Here is a 12642-nt window from a genome sequence, read left to right on the forward strand (position 1 = left end):
TTTTGAAAGCAACATCCTTTTGGAAATCTGTAGAGAGACAGTTTCATGCAGCTTTCATTTTCACTGCATTTGGGACTTCATTAATATTATTTAGGTACTTTTTATAAACACTATCTGGTAGGCTGAAATCCACTTTCATAATAGGATTTATGAATTCCTTCAAGTTTTTGGAACATGCAGGAAGCTGGCTCTTGTTGCATGAACCATGGAAAATTTTAGGGCTTCTCAAATAATACCCTTTAGCAGAGCATGGGCTTGAAATCCTGGGGGGAGGAGCTGGGACACAAAGTTTGTTTCAAGCACGAAGATTCTTTGATACTTTTACCCTCCTACTGTTCTGAGTCCTTCCTTCATCTCCCAATAGATCTGCGCTCCTGTTTATATGTTTTCTTCCCCTATCTCCAATAAATTTGATGCTCCAAGAACACACCTATTTTGGTCTTGAGTTCCTTCAAACAGTCTGAGACCATAGCCCTACAACAGCCCTACAACATGTTTTGCTTCTTCATCTATAAACGTAATAATCATATTACTTTTAGGGCTACTGTGGAACTAAATGAAATAACCTACATGACGTGTTTAGTACCATACACTAAAAAAATGCTAACCTCAAATATTCATAAAGTGAGATATGTTCATCTAGAATACACTTCCTTTGTTTTTGTTTTTTTTTTTGCAATTACTAATATTGGATCCCACAGCCTACAGACACTGAATTAATTACAATAATTCACTTAACAGATATTATGAAGTACCCACAGTCTTCTCAGCACTACGTCAGGCGCCATGACGGACAGAGGGGCTTATGTTATAACTGAGGAAATAAGGTTTGTAACATGGGCAGCAAACAGAAAATGTGGAAAGTACTCTGGAGACCAGAGATGAGCCATCTCAAGACAGTTCACTTCTTAGTGGAGGGAAATCCAGTGGTTCCCTCTGCCTGTGGAGACACGCCTGTGTCACCTGAGAGACGCTGTTGAGGTCCGTCGGCTCCATTTTCTGGCGGTCATGTGAGGAGGCTGGACTGACCCCTTCACTAGTGAGTGCTTTTCCCTTTCCGTACACATACTGGGTCAGGCACTGTGCTAAGTGCCTGGCATATATTTTCCCCTTTTATCTTTACAGTAACTATTTGAGATGATACTATTCTTATTCCGCCTCTTCTGAGAGGTAAGCGTGGATGTTGAGGAGCTTAACAAAATGGCTCGAAGGCACACAGCCAGTAAACAGGTGGAATCTGGGTTGGAACTCAGTCTTGCTTGTCCCCAGTGCAAGCAAGATGGCTTCCCCGGGGCTCTGGGCAGTTCTCAAACTAGGAGACTTGGCACCAGTGACTGAATGAAGTTAGACAAACCCTACCAACCAATTTCATGCTTTTAGCAGCGTAGCTAAAACTCCGTGTGTGTGCAGGTCCCAGAGTTTGCTGTTTGCCGTCAAACCCAGTTTGTGATATGCGAGTGCACAGTAAATGTTTATTAATTGAGTGAATTTTAAAAATGGGGAAGCTCTCCAGAGATGCTCCAAATCCCACAGGTCTTGGATCCCAATATTATTCTCTCAAGAAGATAGAATGAGGGGCGCCTGGGTGGCCCAGTAGGTTAAAGCCTCTGCCTTTGGCTCAGGTCATGCTCTCAGGGTCCTGGGATCGAGCCCCGCATCGGGCTCTCTGCTCAGCCGGGAGCTTGCTTCCTCCTCTCTCTGCCTGCCTCTCTGCCTACTTGTGATCTCTGTCAAATAAATAAATAAAATCTTAAAAAAAAAAAAAAAGATAGAATGAGCACGTGATATCTGAGGTCTACTGTTAATCTCTTAGGAGGGGATGTGCTAGTAACTTTGTATCTTGGTGCTAGAGATCCTTTTGTGTCTGTGTTGGCTGCTCACATTGTTATCAATAGGACATGAAACTAACAAGAAAGAATATGTTATACCTAAGAAATAGGGAAAATCCCCCATCATGTGGAAAGAAATAAACAAACTTCATAAGAATAAAATACTATTTACTTTATAAAATAAAAACATTTTATAAAATAAAATAATTTCACATTCAAAGGGATTGTGTAACTGCCTAAATATTCCACAGCTGAACCCTGGATCACATTTCGTTTTATTTCATAAAAACTTGCTGTTATTTGAAATTCTCAGACGTTGCTTAAAATCATTTTTTAAAAATTGTGTAACAAAAATACCAATCGTTACTTTTCACAAAGTGACTACTGAATTACGACCAAGGGCCAGACAAGAAAAATAGAAAAAGAATGAAAAATTTGGTCGGATCCTTCATTCTGGTAAAAAGAAAGGCACCACTGTTGAAGGGGAAGGAATTAGGTTCTTGGGGTGCAGAGTCACTCATCCAGTTAGTGAGGAAAAATCTGGGTAAGGATAAAGAATTTAAAATGCACAGGAGAGGGACGCCTGGGTGGCTCAGTCGGTTAAAGCCTCTGCCTTAGGCTCAGGTCATGTTCTCAGGGTCCTGGGATCAAGCCCCACATCGCATCGGGCTCTCTGCTCAGCGGGGATCCTGCTTCCCCCTCCCTCTCTGCCTGCCTCTCTGCCTACCTGTGATCTCTGTGAGTCAGATAAATAAACAAAATCTTTTTAAAAAATTAAAAAAAAAATAAAATGCATAGGAGATAAGAATTGTAAGACTAGATCCCAGGTGAAAAATGTGGTTTTAGGGTTCTCATCAATGACACGGGACTGCATTTGATCCTAAGAGAGGGCTTAGCAGCCGAACCTGGGACTTGCTATTGCCGCTGACAAAGCAATCTGGTCTCACAATGTCGCACCCGTGAACCTCAGCCTGTTTGCGGGAGTTGAAATCTGTCCTACTATCTGTTGACTAGTTTTACGACCATTGGACAAACTGAGAACTAGAAATAAGTATAAGGAGAATACAATAAATCCAACCCAGGGTATACGAATATTTTAAGACTGTCTGAGGGTGTTTATTATTTAAACAGGGTATTTGGGACATTAAATAGTCTCATTTGTGATTTCAACTTAAAACCTGTCATTGATTTTCTTGCGAGGTGTTACGCTGGCAGCTGTCAGCAGATATGACTGAGTCTGTAAACAGAACCGGGAGTGTTTTAAGAAAACTTCACTTAGTACATCTCTACGTTTGAATTATTAAACTTATAAGAGCTGTTTAAAAGCTTGGAACATCTTGCTTTTAGGCTGGCTCGGATGCTGGCATCCAAAGTGCTCAGAAAAAAAGGCAGACGCGTTTAATTTAAAGATGTGATTCGAAATGTTAAGGGGAATTTAAGTCAAGTTTCAAATGGACAGTTTTCTTAGAGGAATGTGATGTGTTAAACTTGAGGTAGCTGAACCTAAGAAAGAACAGGGAAACGTATCTTTTAAGGCACACAGCAAGATATGGAAGTTGCAAACGCATAAAACTGATGTTTGAAAATTTAATTCTAAATTCAATGTCATTTTGAACCCAATTACCTGTAAGTACCCCTTTATATGCCCCCAATTTTAAGTAACTCAGCCGGACACCTATCCTGCTGAGTACCTGCTCTGCTGTGTGCTCCTGGGGCCATGCCCACACGAGGTGCCCAAGCTCTCCAGGGGCTACGTGACTTGCCCAACGTCCCAGAGCTCATTAGCCAGGATTTCGGTGTGAATTTTAGGACCTTTCTCAGAATCCATATCACTGCCAGCGGACCTACAGATTGCTTCAGAGTAGGAGGCGCCTAACCAAACAACCGTGTGTCTACTTACTGGCTTCTTCTTTAACTTTATCCATTTCTGCCATTAATGAAACTTCTTTGTCAATGATGCTGGGAGGGGAAAAACAGAAACAAAAGCAAAGAATGCTTAATCAAAGAGAAACTTTTAATAAGCACTGGAAGCACAAGAAAAATTATTTTCATTAAACAAAATACAAAATTACCATAAATATTTCTATGTTACAATGCCAGCAGCACCCTCTGCCTTTCCAAAAATGAGGCAACACGGAAGGGTTGCTCCCAAGTATTTCAAAGTGACATCTGCTGATTAAATCATTGTCAGCAAATCTTTAAAAAAAAAAAAAAAAAGCCTTTTCCGACTTTCAGAATTGTGCTGCTTTGAATTTAAATTTGGCAGTATTTTTGCCCTATGAATTCTGAAGTTCCACGACTATATGAAGAGTATTTGAAAACCCGGGGTTCAGGGGATCTAGGCCTGTAGTTCTCACATGCCTCTGTGCGTTGCTCCCTCAGATACTGGCTGGTGGGCGGGGACGTGGGCCCATCTCTGATGCAGATGGCCCTGGGATCTGCTTTGAGAAGTAGGGCCTGGATCAGTCCATCTACAGGTTCTATAATAGAACTCCATACGTTCTCATTCCCCCAAAGAAGCATTTCAAGTTCAAATTAACTTTTTCCCCCACACTGTATTACTTTTTGGTTAGTTCTTTGCATAAATAATAATCTGTCCAATAGTTCACTTCTCTCCCATCCTGACTCCTAGTTCCCCTCACAACAGAACACAGCATCAGAATCCCCTCATCCAGGTGACTCTTGAACAACACCTTGAACTCTGCAGGTCATCTTACATGCGTGTTGTTTTGGGTAAACACAATACGATACCACAAGTGTCTTCTCCTTATGATTTTTGCAATAACATTTTCGCGTCTCTAGCTTCCTTTATTGTAAGAACATACTATGTAATACATATAACATATGAGATGTGTGAATGGATTCTTTATGGTATTAGTAAGGCTACTGGTCAGTAAGAGGCTGTAAGTTAAGTTTTGGGGGGGTCAAAATGGTTATACACAGACTTTAGACTGAGTGGGGGGTAGGCACCCCAACTCTCTCCCCTCCACTGCTCAAGGGTCAGCTGCATATCCTTTCACAGATTTTCATGTATAGATAAGTATAGATGCGAGGTATTTTTAAATTTTCATTTCAACCATCAATACTTCAATACATATCTCGCAAAGATAATGACTTTGTTGGGACTACAACCATAGTATTACATAGTATTACAAAGTATTACATAATATTACTTTATATTACATAGTGTTTATATTACATAGTATTACTTTATACTTTTACTACCATAGTATTACATAGAATACTAGAATATCTAAAAACATTAACAATAATTTAATATTATCAGGTATCTACTCAATGTTCAAATTTCCCTACATATTTGTTCCCTATGTATTTGTTAACAGTTTGTTTGGGCCAGGATCTAAGTAAGTCTGGCCACTGCATTGGTTAATTGTCTAGGAAATCTGTTTTTATCTCTCCACAGCCTGTTTGCAACTCATTTGTTGAAGAAAGCAGGTTGTTTGTTCTGTTAAGTTGTCCAAGGTTTTAATTTTGCTGATTTGTACTGCATGGTATTATTTTACCCATTCTTTAAATTTTCCTATGAATATGGTATGAGATATATACATCTGATTAGATTTGCTTATATTTCAGGAAGGGTACCTAATGTTACCTCCTTCCACCAGCAGACATATAACGACCCAACGCAGTTATAAATATTCCTTTTAGAAAAAACCAAACCTGAACGTATTCAAATTCTTACATCTCATAACAAATCTGTAGGAAATACAAAGGGTGTCTCTATTTTTTTACGATTATCAGCAGTCACTGATGATGCTTACCTGGATAAATAGTGTTTTAAAAATGGGGCTATTCAAATTCTACTACTCCTTATTCATTTATTTACCTTGAAGTCTTGCACAAAGAGAAACTTTGCCTTACCAACTATTCGGGTTAACATGTAGTACAATTTATGTAGGTCAGCAGGATAAATGCTGGGAGATCCGTTTTCCAAATGATATAGCTGGTTCCCTGGCCTCCCTCCGCAGAAACCAATGAGATTTTTTTGCTTGTTTGTACAGTTTGTGAACTCATAATTAAGGTGCTTCAATACATGGCAGTAAGCATCCATAGTTACTACCTTTCTGTTCCAACCGATATGTTTTTCCCCCATCAGGTGTACTTTTAAAACTTAAAGTGTATTTAAAATTTATTTCCTCTTAGGACGAATATTTTGTAATATTCATATTTTGTAAGATATGTCTATAGGAGTTTTGGGCTCCTCATCCAGACAATAGAACCTGAACACTTGGTGAGTCAGGACTGTGTGCTGAGAAACTCAGCTCGTTCCAACGAGGAAATCCCAAGGGAAAGAACCGACCGGTCCATCAGGATACCCGTAACTTCTTTATTGACATTAAATACGTATGATGTCAATGTGTTTTAAACAGAGGAAATAAAAGTCTTCATCTCCCCTCTGTCCCCGTGTACTTGGCTCCCTTCCCTGGACGTCTCCACCAACACCAGCTTCTTCCATTTCTTCCCAGAGACCATCTACTCATAAACCAGCATATGTGTCTTAATCATATGAAATGCTGAGTTAAGTCAAAAGAGGCTTGTGTGCCCCTGATTATGAGGTATATTTAGCTCCTCTGTCAAGTTCACACATGTAGCCAAGATGGGCCAGGCAACTTTTTGTGTTTGTGTTTTTGGGTTTGTGTCTCACACGGAGAGGGCAGTTCCACGTTTGCTTAGGAAAGGGAGGCTAATGGATGAGCTGTTAGAGAGACAAGGGGAGAACCTAGAAATCTGGAGTCAGGAGCCCCAGTCACAACGATACGACTCAGCTTCTCTGCCTGGGAACACGTTTTGAATTTGTATCCCCTACAGAAAGAGGCCAAAGAGGAGGGGAGAAGTCAGCAAGAAGGGTGGGGCCGTGGGGGGTCAAGAGCCAAAGAGAGACCTCAGCGGTGGTGGTGGTTGGGGGGGGGGGCGCGCACAGGAACTTCCAGGAGCCACAAGGCCGAAGGTGTACACGGCCTGCAGTGTGATGTGAGCCTTCCGGACCGTCACTGTACGGGGCGCGGACGGTCTGAACGCGAGCAGGTGCGCACACAGACACCGAGCAGGGGCCGCCTTCCACGTTTGGGTCAGTATGAGGCTGAACAGATGAAGGCGACTGAGCGCGAGAATATCCGGCCCGCCTTCCCCCCTGGATCGGACACAATTCTCAGGGAGGGATGTGAATTCCACTGGACACCAACAGGAGTGCCAAGAACTAGGGGGCGGGGATACTGCGGCGGAATCCTGCGAGCCCGCAGCTAACTCGAGCTCCCCGTGCACCTGCCGGCTGCAGCGGGGCGCGCGGGCTTAGGCCACAGCGAGCACGGGAAATGCGGAGACTCAGAGAACATTCAGCCGTGGCACAAGCACTCGCTGAGTGCCTGCCCCGTGCCGGCAAGGGTGATGGGGCAGAGCAATGCAGCTGGGGAGGAAGGCGCCCTACCATCCCCGTGGAGCCCACTGGCTTTTCGGCAAAGGGGAGAGGAAGGTGAGAGGACCTGCCGGACTTACTGGAGAAAAAGCGGAAAACCAGCTGGAAAGGGAAGAAAACGATGATGGTAAGAAATACCTCCATATCCCCAACCCCCCCAAAACCAACCCAAAGGCTTCTAATTAGAGTCGCTGGGATCCGAGAGCATGCAAGGGATGAACCAAAGGAAATTCAGGCCCAGGATACAGGAGTGGGTGTGCTCAGGCTTCCCGAGGGTGAGTGCCAGGGCAGCCTGGCTGGTCCTCCGACCCACCCAGCTCCCAAACAAGGCCCGGAGCCCTGCCGCCTGTGTGTGTGTTGGGAGGGGAGAATGGAGGAGGAAGGGGCCTTTGCTAATTTCTTTGCCAGCTGCAAGATCGGGGTAAATTCTTGTTGATTAAGTTTGTTCACATAATTATGTGCCCAGAGAGTTTAACAAGATGGACATCAGGGGTATAAGACCTATCCTCAGGCCCAACACATCCTCAGCAAAGCTAGATATTGACACAGTGGTTAGTTCGGACCTTCCGGGCCAGCAACAGGAGGGATGCAGGTTTTCACAGGAAACTGTTAATCTGCTTAATGCCCACTTGAGTTTGTGAAGGCGTCCGTGAAGCTGGCATCAAACCGTGCTTCCACTCCTCTGGGTATTTCAACAAAAGACTGTCCTCAAGCGTCTCAGTAATTCAAGCACCGCTACGTGCGACTACTTTCAAAACTCACGTGCACCAAGGCAAGCCAGGGATCCCTGCTGAATCCGGACCCTGCGCAGAACGCAGACCAGGGTTCGGGGCCAGCGGAAGCAGCGCCCTCCGATCCTCCCTCCAGAATCTCAGTAAGCTACGCCTGAGGGTCTGTTTGGGCTTCACTTTAAAGGCGGCAGGACCGTGGAAGGGAAGGACATCATGGGAAGTAGACACGGAGGACAGAGAGGCGGCAGTCGGAAAGGCCAGCAGTGAAGGTCGGACAGCGAGGAGCCAGACCAAAGGAGGGAAAGAGGGAAGGCTGCGTCCAGCACCTTCCAGGGCCTGGTGTCAGAGCCAGCTCCATGAGCACGTGCCTCAGCGCCATGTGTGAGCCCTGCTGGATCTCCTCAGGGGTCCTGGGACAGATACATACAAGTGCGCCTCCTGAAACACTCTGCAGGCTGGCAAGGACGGAGCGTGCTGGGCAAAGCCCTGGGTCGGGGTCAGCAGATACAGAGGCCCGGAGGGAGGGTCTTGAGAGGAATGACATCAGAGAGTTGAAGAGTCATAGAGAAATCACAGGCAGTGTCACAGACCACATTCCTACCAAGGAGCAGAAAGGTCACGTGTTTGCTTTTTAGGTACACCTGTGCAGACAGAGGTTAGCCCTGAGTTGCTTCAGAATGAGAGCTGATCATAACTAACACAACCTGAGTGCCTACTGTGTGCTAGGCACCAGCTTCATGAAACCCTGCAAGGTTTCTGCTCTGCTCTCTCCTCACCACAGGGCCTTGGCACATGCCCTTCCTGCTGCTGGAAGACAACTCTGCTCCCCAACCCTGCTGTTCTTTATTTCATTAACTGTGAGTCTTCGTTCAGGTCTCCACTAAGTCATCACTTTTTCAGGGAGAAACTCTGAGTTTTAAAAACTTCTGTTCAACTTTATGGTCTTAGACTGTTATGGGTTGCTCAACAAGACACTGCTCAGTAGTAACAATAGCCGAATTATGGAAAGAGCTCAAATGTCCATCAACTGATGAAAGGAAGGCATAGTGTGTGTGTGTGAATGTGTGTACATACGCACACACATAAAATATTATCCAGCCATCAAAAAGAATGAAATCTTACCATCTGCAACAACATGGATGGAGCTAGAGAGTATAATGCAAAGAAAAATAAGTCAGGCAGAGAAAGACAAGAAAGATATGATTTCACTCATATGTGCAATTTAAGAAACAAAACAGACAACCATAGAGGAAGAGATAAAAAAAAAAAAGAGAGAGAAAGGGAAACAAACCATGAGAGATTCTTAACCCTAGAGAACAAACTGAGGGTTGCTGGAGGGGAGATGGGCAGGGGATGGGCTAAATGGGTGACGGGCCCTTGGGATGAGCACTGGGTGTCATAGGTAAGTGATGAAATTCTACTGCTGAAACTAACACGACACTATATATCAACTAACTGGAATTTAAATAAAAACTTGAAGAAACTGCCCAACAGTGAAGAGCAGGAGAGACAACGTATTTATTTTTCTGTGGGATAACAATAATGAAACTTCTTAATCGTTATACTGTAGCGCTTGCATATAAATCACGTTTAAGCAAAAATTTATATCATTTTTGCCACTGATGGAATCTAATCATTTGAGACCTAAGCTTATGAATAACAGTGCAATGATAATCACTGAACCACACAGGGTTTGGCTCAGAATCAAAACAGATAGTTGATGTTTCTGTATGCAAATTAGGGTGGTAATAAATTATTGAAATTTGTGCTTTCCCTCACTGATCATCTGTAATTCCTGCTTTTGAACATTTTTGCTTTGAAACGGTAATCCTCTGTACTTGACAGAAATACAGAACTCTTTAACTAGCCTTTCACTGACCACTATAAGTTCTCTTTTTTAGAATTCACAGTTATTTATTTGCTTATCTGAGAGAGAGAGAGAGAGAGAGCACGTTCAGGGCAGGGGTAGGGACAGAGGGAGAGGGAGAAGGACTAGCCGACTCCCTGCTGAGCACGCAGGGCTCTATCTCAAGGCTCCGATCCAGACCTGAGTCGAAATCAAGAGTCTGATGTTCATTCAGGTAATTGAGCCACCAAGGCACCCCTCCCACTAAACATTCTTTAAATGGTTGGATAAAGTCCTCCGGAGGGCACCAGACTCAAGACACATCGAACACGTTCTATATCAACTGAGCTCACATAAAACCTATGCTGACCTCACATGTTTCAGATGTGCCCTTTATCCTTCCCAAAACACATCTTCTCATTTTATCTAAACTGTCTGGACAGTAAAACTTTATTCTATTGCCATAAAAAAGCTTTTATTATTAAAGCAATAAGGTGTAAGGAGGAGATTACCATGGCAAAGCCCTTACGGTTTATTATGCAGTTAATCACAGAGATAAAGTGTCATTTTATAAAAATGTTTCTACTGTCTTGCTTCTTTTCTACAGAGGAGTTATAATAACAATAATAAAAAGAATCAGAAAGGCACTTTAGCAGGAAGAGATTTATCATTTTCTGCTCTTGAAAGATTTTTCCTTAAACCCGGAGACGAAGATACTGAGGGGCAGTGTCTTCCTTTGGAAGCAGGGGTGAGCCCCATTGAGTCCGGTGTCCTTCATAAACAAAGATGCTGGGATAGGGAGCAGCCCCGGGACTGGCAGTGGTTGATAAGCCGGCGAGCGGAACCTGCTCGTGGCTACCGAGGAATGAAAGCAGAATTTCAAAGGGAATTTCAAGAAATCAATCTGCAGCGGCAGCCAGATTCGATGTTAAAAAGAGTTAAAACTAGACCACATTTCATCTCGGTGAGTTTGCCTCAGGGAGGCTGCAGTGAGAAATTGCCGGGGACCATCTGATCCCAGACAATCTGGCTTCAGGACTTTCTTGTGGATGAAGAGCTTCTGCTCAGAGCCTCCTTAACTCCTCAGGTGCCAAGCAGGACAAAGCAGGTGGGGGGGGGGGGGCGAGGCCAGCATGTGCTGTCCCCCAGCCCCGCAGAGAGAATGAGATTATGGGAATGGCTCGGAGAAAGGATGCCCATGAGCTCGGAGGTGATGCTCCGGTCCTTCCGGCCTGTACCGAAGAGCATAAAGCAGGCAAATGAAGGGCAAAGCCATGAAGCCAGATTTCCTGTATGAAGACTTTCTCCTTCTTCACTAAGAGAGAGTAAGGTAAAATCATTGCCCCACTGTGGGCTGCGCTCCTGCCCATGGCATCGGGGGAAGGACTGTGAAGGCCCCGAGGAGAGCCGGCTGGGCTCCCGGCAGCCTCCGGGCCCAGTGGCCACCACGAGGGCCTCGAGCTGAGGAGCCCCGGATGATGGAAGAAGCAGCCTGTCTGCCCAGCAGGTGGATGGCAGAAAAACTCCATTTATTAAACATTTAAGGGGTACTATCCTGTTGTATGGATGCCATTCTAGTCCTACTCCCCAAATATTTGTGGACCCAAGGAATTCATGGGCCCAGGGTAAAACCCATTTCTCAACGGTTGCTGTGGTCAACAGAGCTTCTGTCTTGGGCCCAAGAGACACAGGGGCAGTGGGACCAACAGGTGCTTTCCTCGTCCTTGGCACAGAGGATTGGCAGTTCTACCGAGTACAACAGGTGCACGCGAACGGCGTCCGTGATCTCGAGTGCTGCCCGTTCCCCACTCCTGCTCTGTCTGCTCTGCTCTCTGAAGGGTCACAGAATTCGCCCCCTACTCTCAAATATGGAACTGCGGTGTACGGATCATCGTGAGCCGCAGGCACTTGAAAAACAGCAACGCAAGGCAAGGCAGTATTTGAACTCCCCTCATCTGCTTCAAGACAGAGCCTCTAAGGAACTCAATTGTCATAAATCCCCCCCTGGAGGGTTCTGTCAACCCGGTGAGACTGCTGCCTTCTGTCACAGGACAGGAGCCTAGAAGTGGACACCACACTCAGACACACCGTTACAAGTGATCACGCCTCCCGTCTGTCCTTCTGAGAGTCCTCTCATCTTTTCTAGAATCATTTACTCTCCTCTGAGAGGCCTACACCTACCCCCCTCTTGCCCCCATCCCTGCTGAAACGGCATTTAATTCTGAATTCTGAGCCCCCTAGGGAGCTTCCTGACGTTTCTCTGGGTCTCTCCCATGTATACATGAGGTACACATGTTAATAAACTTTTGTTCGTGTTTCTTTTGTTAATCTGTCTTTATCAGGGGTCTCGGCCAAAACCCGGAGGGTGGACGGGAAATTCTTTGTCCTGCCGTCATCCCCATCTCGGCCCCTCCCCTGTAGGCTGTATGCTGCTTACTGGTGTCATGTGCTCTGTGCGGCTCCTCTTGCCTCCCTTCCATGCGATCACGGCCCCCGAAGTCTACTGCAGACAGCTCTCGCCTGCCCTTCTCCTACCTGCTCTGGCCAGTTTCACTCCCCGCTCATTATCAAGTAGTTGGCTGAGTTTCATTCTGTGGTTTTGTGGGGATTCCTGGGTCTGTCGCCTTCTACTCTGTACCTTTTTCCATTCGATTTTACCAGCCCTTGGCTTCTTTTGTTATAATTGGAACCCTTCTTCTCTGAATGCAGCTGTGGTGACAAACTGATCTTTCTAAATGTCTCCTGAATTCCACACAGTTATTTGGCAAACACGGCAAAATGCAACATACATCCTCCGGCAGG

At 45.0% G+C, this 12642-nt stretch overlaps 1 protein-coding gene across 5 annotated transcripts in view; it reads right to left on the bottom strand.

Annotated features, from left to right (window-relative positions):
• The window catches only part of SPATS2L (spermatogenesis associated serine rich 2 like), a 167039-nt gene that overhangs the window by 12878 nt on the left and 141519 nt on the right, over nucleotides 1–12642 (bottom strand). For all 5 annotated transcript variants that reach the window (XM_059168478.1, XM_059168481.1, XM_059168480.1 and 2 more), the window contains one exon: nucleotides 3730–3788. In XM_059168478.1, the coding sequence (XP_059024461.1) occupies nucleotides 3730–3788 (59 nt within the window). The remainder of the gene's footprint in view (nucleotides 1–3729; nucleotides 3789–12642) is intronic.

Source organism: Mustela lutreola, chromosome 3, assembly GCF_030435805.1.
Source record: "Mustela lutreola isolate mMusLut2 chromosome 3, mMusLut2.pri, whole genome shotgun sequence".
NCBI lineage: Eukaryota > Metazoa > Chordata > Mammalia > Carnivora > Mustelidae > Mustela > Mustela lutreola.